Source organism: Jaculus jaculus, chromosome 6 (assembly GCF_020740685.1).
Source record: "Jaculus jaculus isolate mJacJac1 chromosome 6, mJacJac1.mat.Y.cur, whole genome shotgun sequence".
Lineage (NCBI taxonomy): Eukaryota > Metazoa > Chordata > Mammalia > Rodentia > Dipodidae > Jaculus > Jaculus jaculus.
This window is the reverse complement of record NC_059107.1, coordinates 15,632,131-15,651,782: the sequence shown is the minus strand read 5'-3', so window position 1 is coordinate 15,651,782 and position 19,652 is coordinate 15,632,131. Positions and strand designations below refer to the sequence as shown.

Sequence of the window (19,652 nt, the reverse complement as noted above, 5' to 3'; positions counted from 1 at the left end):
ATTAACTTGTGGCATAAAATGGCAGCTTCAGCTAGCCTCCAATTCACAACGCCAACTGACGCACCTGTTTGTTACGTGATTTCATAGCGCAGTAAAATATTTGAGATAATCCAGAGCCGACAACCAATGTTTAAGAAAAAGATATTTATTATTTACACCACTGAAAGCCGGTAAGAACAGTATACACCATACTTATTTAAACTTCCTTCAAATGCGACTGTATGAAGCAAAACTGTCAACACAAAACAGTGGTTACCTTACATACCTGCAGGCTTAAGCATTGCAAATAATACATATTTTGAGTTTTATGGCTAGATATTTTTAGTGTTAGCACTTAGACAAGATAGAGCTGGAAAAGAACAACCTTTCGTTCATGCTATTTAAGGTTGAGTCAGTGATGTGCCCCACTTTAAAAGTTATTGCCTTTAACTTTTAATGTGACAACGGTTTCAGGCAGAAGTGCTTCCACTTAGCCAACAAGAAGAAATGTCTTGGGCGTTCTGATGCAGCCTTTCATCCCAGCACTCGGGAGGCAGAGGTGGAAGGATCACTGTAAGTTCAAAGCCAACCTGAGACTACATCATGAATTCCAGGTCAGCCTGACCTACAGCGAGACCCTACCTTGAAAAGCAAAACAAAAATAAAAATAAGCAATCTGTTTCTTAGTGTTATTCGTAAGTCTTATTGTTCCATTTCTTGTGTTAAGAGATGGCGGACCACACTCATGTTCTCCATTCTTTCTTAAAGATCACTGATATATTCAGAGACCAAACTGATAAAGCTTGGGAATCTTGTCTATAACTGAATAAAATATTCTCTTTTGTTGGTAGTTTTAAACATAATAATCTAGGTTAGTCATTCAAAAGTGGTTCATCTCAATGGATTTGGTCTGAGTCTTAGATTTAGGCAGCTGCTAATACAGTAAGACAGAAACACAAGACGTAACTGGTTTCCAAAGTCACAAAATGACTGGTGGGTGATACATTTTCCCCCACCTTTCTTTCTTTTCATTTTACCTTTTTTTTAAGGGAGATAGTGGAAAACATCTCATTGGTCAGAGCTGAAGAAAATTTTTTTTCTCAAAAGTTAAGTGTATGCTAATGTAGGGGGAAGAGAATTTCTTTAGCATATTTTTATGATCTTCAAAAAATATAAAATTAAATTTATGAAGAACTGGAAGACCAAGGATAAGCAGTCTGGATTTTGCTTCAGTGTCCAGCACTATCATGATAATTGCTAGCATCAAAGCAAAAAGTTTGTGGATCTCAAGTATCTCCGGTAAATGCCAGTCTGACTTGGAACTACTGTCCTTGCTTCTTCGACAGATACCTGCAAGAACAGAAAGGAAGTGTCAGAGCTCTATCATACCAGACTCGTGAAAACAATCCAACTCTCTCCCCACAGGGGCTTCCTCCGAGATGAGTGCCATTAATCCTGCTGACTGTGGACTGAGTGCTGCAGCAAGCACGGGTATAGACTAGAACTTCGTCCTGCTTCCCAGACACACAGAGGTTCCTAACACAGTCCCGCCAAGGTTCACAATGCTAGAAAGTGGCAGAGCTCAGATGCAAAATCAGGCTCCAGAGGCCGTCCTCAGTATTCTCACAGTTCCTACCTCTGCCTCCCAAGTGCTGGGATTAAAGGCATGTACCACCATGCCTGGCTGCACTGCGATTTCTAATTAACTCAGACTCCACTTAAAGATCAGGTTTTTCTTTTGAGGATTGTGTGTTGAGGCTATGAAAGCACTCTGATCAAGGATGTTTTAAAAAGGGAGCCGAGGGGCCAGAGATGGCTTAGTGGTTAAGTGCTTGCCTGTGAGGCCTGAGTACCCTGGTTCGAGGCTCAGTTCCCCAGGATCCATGTAAGCCAGATGTAAAAGGTAACACATGCATCTGGGGTTCGTTTGCAGTGGCTGGAGGCCCTGGTGTGCCCATTCTCTCTCTCTCTTTCTCTCTCTCTCTTTCTCTTTGTCACTCTCAAATAAATAAAAATAAACAACAAAAAAATTTAAAAAAATAAAAATAAAAAGGGAGCTGAGGAAGTGGCTCAGAGGGAGAATGAGTACCTGGCCTGCACAAGGCCCTGACACTGGGAGAGAAGGAAAAGTGTACAAGATGCAAAGGCACGGCTTCACCAAGTCACCACCTTTCTGCTCATCATTTAACAGGAATCTATCACTAAGGTAAAACCTTCACCTCTTTCTTGCATTTACGATCATTAGCAGTGTGAGAATAGGGAGAGAGTTCAAAAGACGAGGAAATAAAGATGAGCTCTGGTGGCGTGACATGCCCACTCAGTGGCAGCATGATAAACAATCACTATTGGTGTGACTTGGCCGTATCACCTGCTACTGGAAGCCGAGGATAAAACTGCCTGCTTGGTCTTCCTAGCAGGATCTCAAGACTACTATGAAGCTGTGTGTCAAAGTGATACGAGAGCCCAAAGTGGAATTTGGAAAAAGTACTATTACATGACTAGCTTCTTTTCTTGCTATGTAACTAGAATCAAATTTTTAAAGATCTAATTTCAAAAATAAAAGTTACTTAAGACAAGCATGGTGGCTCATGCCTTTAATCCCAGAACTTGAGAGGCAGAGGTAGGAGGGTAGACATGAGGTTGAAGACTACATAGTGAATTCCAGATCAGCCTGGGTTAGTCGGAGACCATACCTCAAAACAAACAAACAAACAAAAAAAGTTATTTGTAGTACACAGTAATCCCTTCTATTTCTACAGGTAATTTTCTCCGCTTCAAAATCCCAATGTTTTATGCAATTTATATTACACTTGTATAACAAGAGCAGAAGTTCGCTGGGCGTGCTGGTGCACACCTTTAATCCCAACACTCGGGAGGCAGAGGTAGGAGGATAACCAAGAGTTAAGGCATTTGCCTGGAAAGCCAAAGGATCAAAGGTTCAATTCTCCAGGACCCACTTAGGCAGATGCACAAGGGAGCGCATGCATCTGGAGTTCGTTTGCAGTGGCTGAAGGTCCTATCGTGTCCATTCTCTCCCTCTCTCTGCCTCTTTCTCTGTATCAAATAAGTAAATACATAAAACATAATTTAAAAAAAGAAGTGAAAATCATGAGTATTTTAATGGAATAAGGTTTTCTACTTTTGGCATTCTAGTTTTAACACTAGTCAGAAAATCTGTAAACATATTTTATCCTGATGTTATTTTATGGTGATTAAAGCCTCTGTGAACCTGGTATGGTAGCACATGCCTGTAATACCAGCATTTAGGGAGACTGAAGCAGGAGAATTTGGATACTGAGGCCAGCCTGGGCTACAAAGAGAAATCTTATCTGTTTGTTTGGTTTTGAGAGAGAGGGAGAGAGTGGGTGCACCAAGGCCTCCAGCCACTGCAAATAAACTCAAGACGCATGCCACCTCCTTATGTATCTGGTTTACGTGGGCCTGGGGAATCAAACCAGGTGCCTTGGCTTTGCAGGCAAATGCCTTAACCACTAAGCCATCTCTCTGGCCCACAAAAACTTTATCTTTAAAAAAAAAACTGAAAAAAGTTCCTATATGATTTAAGTATGGTTCACTTAGGGTCACAAAACAACTCCCCAAGCTCTCAGGTCTTCTCTACTAGAAGAACTAACAGGATTATAAGAGGTAGGTTTATGAACAAGTTTGTGCCTAACAGGGAAGTACTTTTGGAGGTCATCACTAGATTCAAAGCTACTTTTAGAATTAGGAATAAACTGAAGACTCTGCACAGGCCGGCATCACCAGCAGTTCTCATGGAAACAGAAAAGGACTATGTAACCAACACTCACCTTTCCCAGTATTTGTGATTTAGCTCCAAAAAGTCATCTAATTTTGCTATTTCCTTGAGGTACTGAGTTAGCTTTAAAAGCTCTTTGTCCTTATCTCGGTTGAGGTGCGCTTTCATAAATGGTCTTATCTAGCAGGAAGCAAAAAAAAAAAAGCCAGCACACTGTGGTAAGTTCACAAACCCAAACTCCTCCGTCACTGACTGTGAGTCACTTGTACACAGCCTTGGTTTCACGAGCATTTGGGCCTATGTAACATTCCAGTCCACAGAAGCGACTCTCCCACCTCTCGTATGTGAGGCCTCTTCCCTCTGAAGTAACACCAGCTTTCTCACTGCACTTGAATCCTCCTGGATGTCCTGTAACACCACTTACACTTCTCCATCACCTTATAATAGTTAAGCATTAAAAGTTAACCCAAATACAGGTTCATTCTAACCAGAGTGGGATGACCTGTGTCAGTAATTATCAGTGTGTGTACGGAAGTAAGAGGTCAGCCTTAGGTGTCATTTCTCAGACATGTCTCACCTTTTAAAGAAATATTCTATTTATTTATGGGTGGGGAGAGAATGGGCGCACCAGGGCCTCCAGTAGCTGCAAATGAACTCCAGATATATGGGCCACCTTGTGCATCTGACTCACATGCATCCTGGAGAATCACACCCAGGTCCTTTGGCTCTGAGAACTTTCTTAACCACTAAGCCATCTCTCCAGCCCTTCCCCACCTTTACTGGGACCTGGTCTGTTACTGATCTGGAGCTTGTCAAGGAGGCTACACTGGCCTGTCTCTGCCAACGAACTTTATGACTGAGCGACCTCCAAGCCCCTTATTTCAGTATTTTTCTATGAATGCTTTGCATAGCTCATACACATTTCGCCAGTTTTCTGCCACATTCTGAAATAAGCACTTTTCTCTCTCACTGAATCATCTTGAGATTTCCTCATGATAACTTTGCCTCTGTGTACAAACAAGCATCAACACAAGGTTTGTAGAAATGAAGCTACATCAATTAAATACCTTGCCAACTCATTTCTATATCCTGTACCTGGTGAACCACATACAGGACAAGCATCTCACCCAAAGCCTCAACAGAAATCATCTTTTTCGGGGTGAAATAGCTCCTTTTTCTTTAGGCTTATATAACTGTACTTCTTCCAAGTTAATAGATTCTCTAACTGTGGCCATTCAGGACATAGATTAGCACCCTGCCACTTATCCTACACTCACTGAACACTAGAGAATAAATCCTTACTCTGTAAGGAAGGTTTCAAAAATGTACTTTCTGGACGGGAGAGATGGCTCAGCAGTTAAGGCACTTGCCTGCAAAGCCAGATGACCCAGGTTTGATTCCCCAGTACCCACATCAGACAGTGCGCTTAAGACAAGCCTAGACGTTATTTCATACTATACACCTAAAGCTTGTGATACAGCCTGTTGCTGCCAGAGCACAGTCCTGTACAGCATGTTGTACTGAACACCACAGGCAGTGCAACAAGATGGGAAGAATCGGTGTTTCTACTCAAAGCTGAGGTACAGTAACAATACCAGGTAGCAGGAACTATTTGGCTCCGATAGAAGCTCACAGGAGGACCACTCTCATACTCGTGGTCCGTCATTAACTGAAGTGGCATCATGTGGCACATGACGACAATTCTCCCATTCTACCATACAGTCAAGGCAACATGAGCATAAAGCAAATAAAATTATGCCTTACCTTTAGACCGTTCTGTGGGTTCATTAGAAAGTTTCTTCCTATGTCATCAAACATAATGGTGTTCTTTTTGCTGTAAAACTCGGAAAACTTTCCCCATATAACACCAAGAGGCTTTACCTTAAAATAAAAGTTTAGGTTTAGCTTAAGATTTACCATGAATTTATCCTTTTTCAAAGCAGGCCTACAAGCCAGGCACAATGCTCACATCTGTACTCCCAGCATTCAGGATGAGGTAGGACTACTGTGAGTTTACGGCCAGCCCGGGCAACAGGCCCTGCCTCGACAACAGAAAAAAGCCCAATCCAAGCAACAACACAAAAAGCAGAACTTCCGCAAATGTCCTGCAAAACAATGCCAGGTTCCTTTCCCCCAGACCAGCAATGGCCACTAGAGTTAGCTTGCAATGTTCACATTGTGGAAAGGCCTGGTCATGTCTAACTGAACTAAACCCACTATAATACTTTATGTACTTATAATATAAAGACTCTGGGTCAAAAGTCAAAGAAAGTAGTCATTTAGTTTTAAAAGGATCTGAGGTAAATCTTTAGCCACACAGTAATCACATGCCTCCTTACTTTCCCTCAGATCCTGATTTATAGTGGGTCTGTTTCCAAAACTAGAACATCTTAATGTGGAAAATGGCATGGATGGGCTCTTCTTTGCCTTTGTAATAGGTTTTTGTTATTGTTGTTGATTTTTGTTTTGTTTTGAGGGAGGGGACAGAATCTCACTACATAGCTCAGGGACTGGCTTAGAACCAGCACTGTTCCATTCAGTGCCTTCAGCACTGGGACAACAGACAGGCCCCGTGCCCAGCTGACTTCCTCCTAAATCCAGTGGCATGGGCACAGTGTCTACAGCATCTGATGGCTTCTGTCTGTCTTTATCTCAGAATTCCTAAACCAAGGCTACAATGGACAAATCTCGACAATCATACTGCCGACACCTGCACGGTCTCTTAAGTTTCTAGCTAGGAAGAAACATTTCATTATGAACTAGACTCTGTAGCATGTGTATGTGTGGGGTGTACATGTATGTGCAGCTGCATGAGCCCTGTACAAACACATACAGAGGCTAGATGACAACACTGGGTATACGCCCCTTTCATTTATCTGCTTAGGTCCTTCAACGTCTCTCACAGAACCCAGAGCTGCCCTTGTTAGTCAGAATGGCTGACGAGAGAACACAAGAGATTCTCTAGCCTCTGCTTCCGAAGGACTGGGGTGACAGGCACGTGTTCGTGTGGGTGCTGGGGATTCAGCTCGGGCCCTCAGGCTTGCACAGCACATGCTCTGACCCATGATGCCAGCCTCCTTGCCCCTAAACATTTTTTTTCTTTTGTTTTGTTTTCTGTTTCTTGAGGTAGGGTCTCGCTCTAGCTCAGGCTGACCTGGAATTCACTATGTATTCTCAGGATGGCCTTGAACTCACAACAATCCTCCCGAGTGCTGCGATTAAAGGCATGCGCCACCACGCCCAGCTTTAGACTTTTGTTTTTAAGAATAAGTGTGAATGTATTACATACTCAGATGTCTTAAGTAGATTAATTTTTAAAAGTAGTTATTTCATTTATGGTCATCTGAAATTACACGAGGTTAAACAGTAATAACAACTGCCACAAAAATGTTTTTGCTTTCCTAATGTAAGGTTATTACTTTAATTTTACTAAAAATTTCTCATCTAAGTTTTTTTTTAAATTATTTATTTATTTGAGAGTGACAGACAGAAAGAGAGGCAGGCAGATAGAGATAGACAATGGGCCCCACCAGGGCCTCCAGCCACTGCAAATGAACTCCAGATGTTTGTGCCCCTTTGTGCATCTGGCGAATGTGGGTCTTGGGGAGTCCAGCCTCGAACTGGGGTCCTTAGGCTTCACAGGCAAGTGCTTAACCACTAAGCCATCTCTCCAGCCCCTCATCTAAGTTTTTTTGCTATTTGCTTACTCTGCCAAATGCTTAAAGGCAAGTATACAGGAACTGACACAGCAAGTCATGTTCCAGGGTTTTTTTGTTAAAAAATTCTCAGAAAGTATAACAACAGAGATCATTCTTTTTATATCAAGACTTGGAATCCTAATCTTCTCTTTAAAATGTTGCAACATGGCAATTAAGTCAAGTATTCTTTGTTCCCCAAAATGGATTACTCTGTTTTGAATTGATTATAGAGTGCAAAATAAAATTTCAAGCCATAGGCAATCTAGCCAATACAACAGGCAAAGCAACAACTGGTCTGTAAAAGCTGGGCATGGCGGTGTGATCTGTGTCCCCCATAAACTCAGGTGTTCTGAATGCTGGGTTCCCAGCTGACTGAGATTTGAGAATTAACGCTTCCTGAAGAAACTGCATTGTTGGGGGCAGGCTTATGGGTGTTATAGCCAGCTCCCCCTTGTTAGTATTTGGCACTCTCCTGTTCCTGTGGTCCACCTTACGTTGGACAGGGGTGATGGCCACCCTCTGTTCATGTCATAATTTCCCTGCTATTGTGGAGCTTCCCCTCAAGCCTGTTAGCCAAAATAAACGTCTATTTCCCACAAGTTGCTCTCAGGTGATTTCTACCAGCAATGTGAACCTGACTGCAACAGTGGTGCATGCCTTTAACCCCAGCTCTGGGGGGTAGAGGTAGGAGGATAACTGAGTTCCAGGAGAGCCTGAAACTATCACAGTGAATTCTAGAAAAGCCTAGGCTAGAGTGAAACCCTACCTCAAAAATACCAAAATTATAATAACAGTAAATTACGTATGGCTGAGGAGATAGCTTAGATGTTAAATGTGCTTGCTGGCAGGAATTCCCAAGCCATCCACAAAGGCCTGATGCAATGGCACAAGTTTCTGGTGTTTGTTTGCAGAGGCAAGAGGCCCTTGTGAGCCTACATATGCACAGAGATGTACACATAAATAAAAATATGAAAATACGTGTGTCTGTATTCAGAAGTGGCCTCAGAGAGTTCACAGACTATTAAGATCAGAGGAATCCTAATCCAAACAAAGCTTTAAAAACCTGGGGGAGCTGGAGAGATGGTTCAGTGGCTAAGGCGCTTGCCTGTGAAGCCTAAGGACCCAGGTTTGATTCTCTAGAACCCATGTAAACCAGATGAGAGAAAGAAAAGCAGAAAGAGGGAATATGGGTCAAACAGGCACTTTTAACCACTGAGCCATCTCTCCAGCCCTCCTAAGCTTTAACATTTAGATTTTTAGAAATGTTTTAATTTTAGCAGGCAATGAATTAATTGTATACTCCTCCTGACACAAGCCCTCATGCACCAAGCCCTTCTATTCATGAAGGAGGTCTTTAATACTGTCTCCCCTAAGCTTTTCTAGGATCTAGTTGGTGCTTTCAGAAGGCACAGTCTATACTTCCCTTACCTCCTGACTTTGCTTTGTGGGTAGTTGCTTGAGGCATAAACAAAGTGAAAACCCTAGTACTTTCGGGGCTCGTCTTCTCTGCTAGGTCTCGTTGCTGTTCTTTAGGGCTACATGTCACCCAGTAGAGGTACTAGCTCCATCCAGGGAAGAGTGTTTGGATGGTTTTCAGCCAGTTCCCTGATAATATTCTCACCTCCTGTTTGGCAGCACCTCCAGCACCACCACGGGACAGCTACCTTGACCCCACTGGCTTTCTTGAAGTCCTCCTTCAATATCCTTAACTGGACTACTTTAGTTCAAATATTTTAAACACATTTTTCTTTGTCAAAACTCAACTGTAGCTTTACTATGCGCTCGGATGAAGTTCTAAGAGGAGCTCTTACATCAATCAAGCCCCTCCTGGGCGTGTGCACGGTGATCATGGCAGCGCTGTCCAGCATGAAGGTGATCTTGTAGTTGGCGTTTGTGCTCACTCCCAGCTCCTGTAAACACAGCGTTCATCAGGTTAAAGCCAAGTCACTCAACAGTTCTCAAAATGTCAACTTTCTACACGAATGGCCATACCACATCTTGCTCAACAACTAGCAAGTATTTTAGCTGTGCTTAGCTGTCAGTAAGCGAGAAGAAGGTGCATTTCTAATGGACCATTTTAAAGCATCATCACCTCTCAGTGATACACAGCAAAGCAAAAGGCAGAGAAAGCAGTACTGTAACCTGAGGGAGGAAAGGCGCTCAGCTTGCTCTTGCGGGTAGCTTAGGCATTCTGCACCGTCCACCACTGAACAGACTTTAAACACTGCTCCCAAGGCTGGCATTCATTTGACTACTCCACTAAGAGGGACTCAGTACGGAATTTCTAGTAAGTCAAATGCAGTTTCAAAACATGTTCAAATGCTGATTTCTAGCACTTACTTTCATCTTAGCTTCAATCCACTTCATATTTGTTGCAGCTAAAACATGAGGAATAATACAACACATATGAAAAGTTTCATTTAAGAAAGTCTTCTGAATGAACAAGCTTTTTAAGCAAGATTAAGAGTCTAAGTGCACCACAAATAACCACCCCTAGCATGTGTATGGCAATTTTCATTAAAATATCTATAAAGATAACTTACTTTAGTCTGTCTTCTACAAAGAATGAAACTTAAACTCTCTGGTCACTAAGACAGAGGTAACCATGCTCAAGAAAAAGTATAAATGTAGAAAATTTATAAATTAAGATCCAAACTCCCTTTAAAATCAGCCTGACACTCTTCTGTGTCAATTCCAAACTGAAGTTGGCGTGGCTGGATCTGAAGTTCCTTTCGCATTCACGGTCCCAGGCAAGGCACGGGCACTGGGACACACAGTACGGGACACACACTACCAGCACAATGGGGCATGTCAAACGTGGAAGCAGAGTTTGGTTCAAAGGACAATGCTTTCGTCAGTGTCAGCAAACAATGCGCACAGATCCTCACGGGTTTTAAGAAAGACACATTCATAGTCTATGTACCCGGGCTACATGTCTGCTCCCCGTCAGCCACTCGCCAGAGCTGGAGTGGTTAACACGAAGTGCAGTCCTCATGCGACGGGTCCCCTGCTCTCCACTTACTGCGCTAAAGTATGCAGTTCTACCAAATGAAACAGTTAAGAAGAAAAAGTAGAGTTTCAAGTGAAAGTCTAAACAGATGATATATAACACATAAAAAACCAGAGTCACTTTACATGGAAAATTGGTCAGTTACACTAAAAGTTGACAGACTATTATAATGAAAATTGTGACAGGGAATTTGGTTTATGTAGCACTTCTTTTGTATGTGTAATTTTCAGATGAAAGAGAATAATAGTGAATAAAAATAATTATTCACTATTAAGTAACTATGACAACAGCTTACAATACTGATATTTCTACTCCTACCATTAATCTTCAATATTGCTGTAGTTAGTTTCCTAGGTGGGAAAGCTAGGGTTTGGAGGGAGGAAATAGCCCACCCACTGACATGCAGAAAGGACAGAGCCACACTAAAGCCTCCTTTCTATAGCTCCTCTTTCCACAAACTACCATAAAGTAACATAATTTATAAAAGCAACTTTCATATATGATTGTGAAGGTTCTCTCTAAATACCTAAGTTTAGCTTAATAACATTCAGAAAGATAGTTTGTTTTTCTCAAGTGTCATCTAAGACAACAAGGGTGTTAAACAGGTATCTGCTTCCTACATGAAGTCAGGAAACATTCACACTATAACCATCCTAACAGTTATGAACCCACAATGTTACTGAACAATGGAAACGCTCTTCATTATAAGGACAAGCACAAGAAGCGTACAAATTGCACATCTGGCTTCTCACCACAAGCCTACACCTGACTCTAATACTTCCGCGCCTGAGGAGATTGCTGTTGCTTCACAAAGACCACTCTTCTCCGCAACGGCACTGACAAGAAGCACCCTGAAATGCCCACAGGGAGGCGGGCACCCTCAACACACTGCTTCCTTTTGCAAGTCGAAAAACAAGCAGCAAAGGAACTAAACAGGCCCCTTAGCGATGCAGCAAACTAACGCTTACCTTACAGACCTGGATGTTCTTGAATGGTCCACAGACCACAATTTGAGGAACACTATTTTAGTCTACAAATGTTTCCTAATTACTGTTTTATTTTTATTTTTGTACAGTTAGATCACTGTTTTGAAAAGACTTTTTTCCAAGTATTCTGTAACAATATACTGAAACAGTAGTCTTTTTAGGTCATGTTTTATAGAGTAAAATAATATACAGAGAAACTTTATTTTTATGAAAACTTAAAACAAATGTAGCTTACACCAAATAACAATGTCATAATCTTCATAGGCAGATGTTAGAAATTCATGAAGATACGGCCTCATCAGTTCCACCCCAGTTTCTGCACAAGACCTATGATCTACAAGAAATTGATCACAGACAGCATTATGGACAAGTACTTAGAAGCAATGAAATTATTCTTAAAATTAATATATTATAAAACACAACATAAAAATTCAACTACAAACTGCTTCAGACTGAATTACATTGGCTGACAAGATTTTTCAAAGCACATAATTTCATCTCCTTGTGTCAACTTTGATTTGCTCAATGTATAACAGCAATACTAAAAATTCAGACTTACACTGTACATTATAAAATTTTTTCACTTCTAAGCCAGGCATAGTGGTGCACACCTTTAATCCTAGCACTCAGGAGGCAAAGGTAGGAGAATCACAGTGAGTATGAGGCCAGACTGAGACTATATAGTGAATTCCAGGTCAGCCTAGGTTAGAACAAGACCCTACCACAAAAAAATAAAACATAAAAACAAAGTTTCAGGCTGGAAAGATGGCTTAGTGATTAAGGCACTTGCCCACGAAGCCTAAGGACCCAGGATTGATTCTCCAGGTCCCACATTAACCAGATGCACATCATGACATACACATCTGGAGTCCATTTGGACTGGCTAGAGGCCCTGGAGCATCCATTCTCTCCCCCCAACTTTTGTATCTAATAAATAAACAAATAAAACGATAAAAAACACAAAGTTTCATGATGGTGGAACTTACATAAAATATGCCACTCTGCTCACTTCAGTGACCTCATCACCTTGGGACAAAATCAACCCCCCCCCCAAAAAAAATGGCAAATGCAAAAGAAAAAGTGTACATTAAATTAGGATATATACTTCATGTCTATGCTTAGAGGTAAATCAATTCCAACATCAGGAATTAACTATTTCTTGCCAATACCAGAGGATGAAGTATACATCTTTCTTTTCCAAACAATATAATTTTAAATCCACCAAAAAAAGTGCATGAGTAGGTTTAAAAAACAAGCAAGGAGTAAATTATTTAAAAAGTGGGTTTTTTGGGGGGGGGGCTGGAATGATGAGTTAGTAGTTATGGCAGTTGCCTGCAAAGCCTAAGAACCCAGGCTTGAGTCCCCAGTACCCATGTAAGCCAGAAGCACAAGGTGGTACATGTGTCTAGATTTCATTTTCAGTGGCTAGAGGCCCTGGTGTACCTTTTTCTCTATATATGCCTTCCATTCAAATAAATAAATAAATAAAAAGATACAGAAAATTTTTAAAGAAATGGTTTTAAAAGGTCATTCATTAAAAGATTAAGTGTTATTTGGTACAGACTTGGTTAATTATGACATATCCACAAACCAGAATACCTTATCCCTCCCCCAAATCATTACAACAACATACAACGATTGAGGTGAGGCTCAACCATTCACTACAGAAAAGAAAAAAGGAGGGTGCACACACACACTAGAAGAAGCACATCAAATTCTTCATGTGAACATTAAGCGTGGGTAACAGACAATGAAGAGCAACACTCACTAACTTACCAAATAACGTGTAATCGACATCTAGTACCAGGAGTTTCTTCCCCTCCCGGGGAGGGTTCAGTATTTCCACTTTGTACTCTTTCACACGGCGAGAAATCTTCAGGAGGTTTTCTTCCCTAACAGAAGACACAAATGTGATTAGATGAACGCATTCATTATCCTCTCCCGTGACAACTTCCTAAAGTCACAAGCACTTACCTATTTTCTACTTCAACGACTTCGTCTTCAATGTCAAAGTCATTGACAACATCATCATTGTCCGGCGGTGGACCTAAGACATCTTCCTATTAAGATGCAAAGTTCTGTTTTACCATTCCACCTTTAACATAACAACATATGCATCCCATAAAAATCCAATGAGGTGTAATGCGAGTTGAAGAGCACGCTGCGGGAAAATTTCTACTTCCTACCTAGTCACACGTCTCCTGAGCAAATGGGCTTGTTCAACGTGGCCACTTGGGTTATAGACTATACTTAACTAACTACACACTACAAAGCCCCCATACCTTCCTCAGCTGACTTAATACCACATTCACCATGAAGTTTTTCTGTCTCATTGACCAGCACACCGGAAGTTCTACAATCAAGACTATGGTACAAGTGTGCAGCATAAATCATACCTTCAAAGGGATCAATGGTAACAAAAGTAACATTTACCAAGCTCTCCTCGCGAGTTCCCATCATCATGATTTTAGTATTTGGTTTCAGTTTGAGAGCTCCCAGCTTAACATCATTTTCTGCAGGTCTGCCTACAATACAAGCACATGACCGTGTTCTTACTCCAGTTCAGATGCTGGTTGCGCTATTCCATTACGCAACAGCTCACATTAAAGGGTTCGCTGTAGATGCCACAGCAGTTTTGTTTTCCTGATTATATTAAAAATTGTTGCTGGTGCCGGGCGTGGTGGCGCACGCCTTTAATCCCAGCACTCGGGAGGCAGAGGTAGGAGGATTGCTGTGAGTTCGAGGCCACCCTGAGACTACATAGAGAATTCCAGGTCAGCCTGAGCTAAAGTGAGACCCTACCTCGAAAAAAAAAAATTGTTGCTGGTGCCGGGTGTGGTGGTGCACGCCTTTAATCCCAGCACTTGGGAGGCAGAGGTAGGAGGATCGCCGTGAGTTCGAAGCCACCCTGAGACTACACAGTGAATTCCAGGTCAGCCTGGGATAGAGTGAGACCCTATCTCAAAAAAAAAAATAATTGTTGCTGGGAGTGATGCAGCACACCTTTAAGGTGGAGGCAGAGGAAGAAGGATTGCTGTGAGTTTGAGGCCAGGCTGAGACCACATAGTACATTCCAGGTCAGCCTGGGCTACAGTGAGAGCCTACCTTTAAAAAAAAAACAGTCACACTACTGAATCAGTCATATCTAAAGCAAGTCACAACTAATACAAGGAATATTTTCTCCAAATTCCATCTTAGGAAAAAAGAAAGCACAAGAAACGCATTTTATTTTATCATTCAATATGAAAAATCTTGCAAGCTGAGTACGTGAATAAAACTATAGATGGGCTACTACTCCAAACTCATCTTTCAATAGCATGACTGATGCAAATAAACTGGGTATGAACGCAGCCAGCAAGCTTTAATTATTACCTTCACAGGCCCAAGTTGTAGTGCTCAAACACATGCCAGAGAACATGTGACAGTTTCGCCCAGGGCTGCTGCTTCTACGTCAAAGTCTTAACAAGCAGATGCCAACTCCAGAAGACTTTAAAATGATCTACATCGTAATGGTAATTCCAGATGGCTACTCATATTCTTATTTTTGCCACAAAAACAATTTTAGGACTATCCTCATCAAAGAAAACTCAAAAAGGAAAGAAGGTGTGTGTGTGGGGGGGGGGGAAGCACTAGAAAATGGCTAATACAAAAATTCAAAACCATCAACGCAAACAGCGCAGTGGCGAGAGTTACCTTTCACTTTGAGGCCAAGCAGCTTCTGGCGCTCTGGCAGCACCCCCGTGAGGGTCTTAAGAAACTGTTTCAGATCCAGCACAGTGTCATCTTCTGAGAGTGTGGTCACCGCATACTCCTGTCCACCCCATTTCACAATGATAGGGAGAGCCATTTTGGAAGCATATGAAGGAATGGCCTTCCTTCAGAAAAAAGTACCTAGAGAGGCATATGCAAAGGAAGTTAAAAGCAAGATCAAAACCAAACAATCTTGAGTTTTACAGCGTGCAATAAGATGCACAGATGTCCTCATAGAACCCTGAAAGTACTGGGATTTAAAAGGTTAAAAATTGCCAGGCATGGTAGCACACACCTTTAATCCCAGAACAGGGTAGGCAGAGGTTGGAGGATCGCTGTGACTTTGAGGCCAGCCTGGGACTACAGAGTGAGTTCCAGGTCACCTTGAGCTAGAGTAGGACCCTACCTTGAAGGAAAAAACAAGTTAAAAATTACCCCACTGTTTGGAATTTAAGACTTAGTATTTCCTAACCCCCAGATTCTTCCTCTCATTCAACTAGAAAGGAGCTATGAGCTACCTAGCCCTCCTGCTCAATTTGGCTGGGTTCAAGCTACAGGCAAGTTCCTCCACAACGGATGTCCACACTTTATTTAACAAAGGGTTAGCGTGTTGGCCATCACAAGCCGACTCCTGGGCAGACTGGGTTCACAGGCTAGCTTTTCCACTTACTAGCTATTTGACTGTGGGAAGTAATCTTGCTTGGTACCTAGGTTTCCTTATCTGTAAAGAAGGGAGATACTACCTACATCTTAGGGTTCTTTGGAGAATTAAATGAACATTTATAATGCATGCAGGGCCTAGCACATGTTAAGCACTGTGTAAGTAAGTACTGATTGATTTAAGGCTGAAAGCTTACTATGTTTCAAGCACACTGTTAGCTAATACACCATTCTTTTATTTTCATATGTCACGACTGGATTTACACAATCAATATCATTTAATGAAATTGTCTGATAAGTGTTCCCTTTTCCATGGAGAAAACAGCAGCTCTGAGAAGCTACATCATCTGCTTACGGTCTCTTCCAACAAAATCTCATGTACACTGCAGCTGCAATACCACACCTGCACGTTTTTAATCTACAGATGCAGAACTAATTTGCAAAGTGTCTTCTGTTAACATATTCATTAGAAAGGAGTACCATAGGACTGGAGAGACGACTTAGCACTTAAGGTGCTTGCCTATGGAGCCTAAGGCCCAGGTTTGACTCTCCAGTACCCATGGAAAGCCAAGTGCACAAGGTGGTGCACTCACCTGCAGTTCAACTACAGTGCTTAGAGGCCCTAGCACACCAATTCTCTCTCTCTCATTAAAAAAAAATTAAAGAATACCATAAATTCATATACACATTTGCTCACTAAGTGTTTCACATGAATATTCATACTTACACTTATGTTTGATTATACGTTCCACAGAAAATTTCCACGTGCGCTAATTTTGAGCAACACATGCCATTCAATTTAATTTATTTTGGTTTTTCGAGATAGGGTCTCACTCTAGCCCAGGCTGACTTGGAATTCACTCTGTAGTCCCAGGATGGCTCAAACTCATGGCAATCATCCTACCTCTGCCTTCCATGTGCTGGGATCAAAGGCATTTTCTACCATAGCCCAATATGTCACTTTAGACAGAACTCATTCTAAGAAACAGGATTTTCAATGAAGACATTTGAGTCAAATAGTTTGTTATTATTCTGTAATAGAAGGGAACAGGAATGAACATTTACCAGAGCTAGGAAGGTAGCTGGCATTGACAAGAGTTGGGCCAGATGGGGTCTGGAGTGCTATCATTGCAATGCCAGGACCTTGGGCAAGTCACTTCTCTCCTAAGCTAGTGACTGTCAGCAGCACTGACCTCACTAGGTAACGTGTTAGAAATGCCATCAGAGGTGGAGAGAAAGAACATAGTAACTGCATTCCAATCAGCCTCATCGCGTATCTCTAAGTGTACCAAAATATGATAGAGCCCTTCAATGTTCTAAGCCTAGAAACTGCACTAGGGGCTGGGGAGATGGCTCACTAGTTAAAGGCACTTACTTGCAAAACTTGACAGCTTGAGTTCAATTCCCCATTACTCACTTAAAGCCAGATGCACAAAGTGGCACATGCATCTGAAGTTTGTTTGCAGTGGCAGGAGGCCCTGGCACATCTGTGCTCTCTTGTTCTTTGCTTGCAAATAAAAATATCTTAAAAGGGACAGGCATGGTGGTACACACCTTTAATTCCAGCACTTAAGGGGCAGAGGTAGGAGAGGAGGATCACGATGAGTTTGAGGGCAGCCTGGGACTAGAGTGTGAGTTCCAGGTCAGCCTAGAGTGGTGGTGGGGGGGTACAGTGGATGGCAGGAATTCCATGCGCTTTAACAGCACACAATTTTATAAAGCATTTATACCACCTCAAGTGGTTACTCCACACTGTAAAAGTCTTATAGAACTAAAAATAAGGGGGGGGGACACTATAAAAACTTTTTAATGACTTCTGAAGTTAATGAAGATCATTTCATGACTCCTGAGACCATGCAGGAGATAAGCTACATGCATGCAATTTTAATAGATTTATCACTTCAAACCCCATCAGATGTATTGAGGGGAAAATGACCCGGAGGCCATCAAGCCCAGAAAAACAGGTAGCACACCTTTAAGAGATATCTAAGAACCTCTTTATGTTGGAGTTCTGCCTAACAACAGCATGTCTGTTGATTTTCGCCTTGTTAACCTAACTCTGGCCCTTCAGCCTTCTCAACCGTAAGATGAGGCAGTTCATACTTAGTTTAAGTAACCGGTAACCCCTGTCACAAACACTTTCTGGGCTGCAAAGAGCAATCGGAGTGCTCAGCAACGTTGGGGGGGGGGGGCGGGGGTAACATGTTAAGCAATGTAAATTATCTCACCCATCTTGACAACCCTTGCGCAACAATTACCGTAACAAATCGGAAAACCTGAAAAATGAAGCGGCCCCGCACAACTCCAAGCAACTGAAAGGCGGCAATTTCAAAAGTCACACTTGGAACCGACGGCACGGGAGGTAAGGTGTAAGTTGTCAACAAGCCTGGCATAAGTGACGGCGAGGGGCGGTCAGCTCCTGGGCCAGGGCAGCCCCGCCGCGGGCACCAACTGCGGAGCGATGCGGTGGGGGGCGGGGGTGTCTGGGATGGCATCAGCAGGCAGGTGGACATGCCAACCGGGCAGGGACGTCTTCAGGAAGCATGCTGGGGGTCAAGCCCGGGAAGAGGCAGAAAGGGACTCTCTCGAAACAGAGGCCCGGGAGGCCGGAGACGACGGCGGAGGCCAACAGCACCACCGGCGCGCGCGGGACGCGGGGCCTGGACGTCGTACCGCGCGGGACCCACACCACCCACCCCAACCGGCCCGCGGCCGAGTGTCACGAGCCACGAGACGGTCGCATCCTCCCGAAGGCCGCGTCGCCTGCACGGGCTGCGTGCCACCGCGTCCCCTCACCTGCAACGCCGAGGAACGCCAGCGACAGCAGCAACAGCAGCACCAGCAGCAGCAGCAGCAGCAGCAGCAGCAGCGGACGCAGAAAGCGGCCACAGAGCGGAACCAAAGGAGACCGGAAGTGTGCGGTGGGGGTGGGACCGGAACCGGACGACGCACCGGAAGCGGCTGGTTTCAAACGGAAACGCGCTCAGGATGCGGCCACGCCGCTTCCCCTGTTTTCACGACACAGGCCAGAATTACGTGGCGGCTGGCACGAGTTCCCAAGCGGCGACGGGAAAACCGAGCTTCTCTTCGAGACGGTGACTTACTCTCCCTGCGCGGATGTCCCGGGGTCCTGGGTGGCCATCGCTGGGCCCGCGCATGCGCCGCGGCGGGCTGGGCGCTCCCCCCCGCGGTGACGTGGGCGTGGGGGGTGTGTCTGCGAAGTGGAGCTGGCCGGACGAGGGTGCAGCGGGGATGCTCCCGGGACTGCGGGGAAGCGACTCGAGTGGCGGGAAAGGTGACCTTCGAGAGCCGGACACTCTGAGGCCCTTTCTGCAGCCGCAGGGGGACACCTGGACGCCTACGTTCTGGGCCTTGGGAAAGTGAGGAGCAAGGGTCAGCGTGAGCTGCCGTGTCGAAGCCTGTATTCATTCGCATCCTGTCCGTACTTCGGTTCCGTCTTCCTAATGCCATGCAAGGAAAGCGAATTGCCCTGACACTGTGAATCTCAAGCGAGGGCTACAGAGATCTGGCTTAGCGACTAAGGTGCGTGCCTGCGAAGCCAGAGGACCCAGGTTCGATTCCCCAGGACCCACGTCAGCCAGAGGCACAGAGAGGCCCTTACGTCTGGAGTGCGTGTGAAGTGCCTACAGGGCTTGGCGCGCCTGTTCTGTCTGCCTCTTTCTCTCGCAAATAAATAAACTTTTTAAAAAAATTGAAAAAGGAAGGGAAAGGTCGGAAATAAGATAGGCCACAGATGCGCTCCAATTTGTAAACTACTTGTGTCTCCTTTTTCTGTTTTGTTTTGTTTTTGT

The 19,652-nt window shown here is 43.6% G+C and overlaps 1 protein-coding gene across 1 annotated transcript; it reads right to left on the bottom strand.

Annotated features, from left to right (window-relative positions):
* Positions 1–129: 129 nt before the first annotated feature.
* Positions 130–18,912, bottom strand: Ublcp1 (ubiquitin like domain containing CTD phosphatase 1). Its single transcript, XM_004657483.2, has 11 exons — positions 18,637–18,912; positions 15,124–15,321; positions 13,864–13,955; positions 13,405–13,490; positions 13,207–13,322; positions 11,666–11,764; positions 9,775–9,812; positions 9,246–9,344; positions 5,501–5,617; positions 3,789–3,916; positions 130–1,329 (listed from the first exon to the last, which is right to left on the bottom strand). Exons 2-11 carry the CDS (start codon positions 15,275–15,277, stop codon positions 1,302–1,304), a joined length of 957 nt encoding a protein of 318 aa, XP_004657540.1. The 5' UTR covers positions 15,278–15,321; positions 18,637–18,912; the 3' UTR covers positions 130–1,301.
* Between the last annotated feature and the right edge of the window lie 740 nt (positions 18,913–19,652).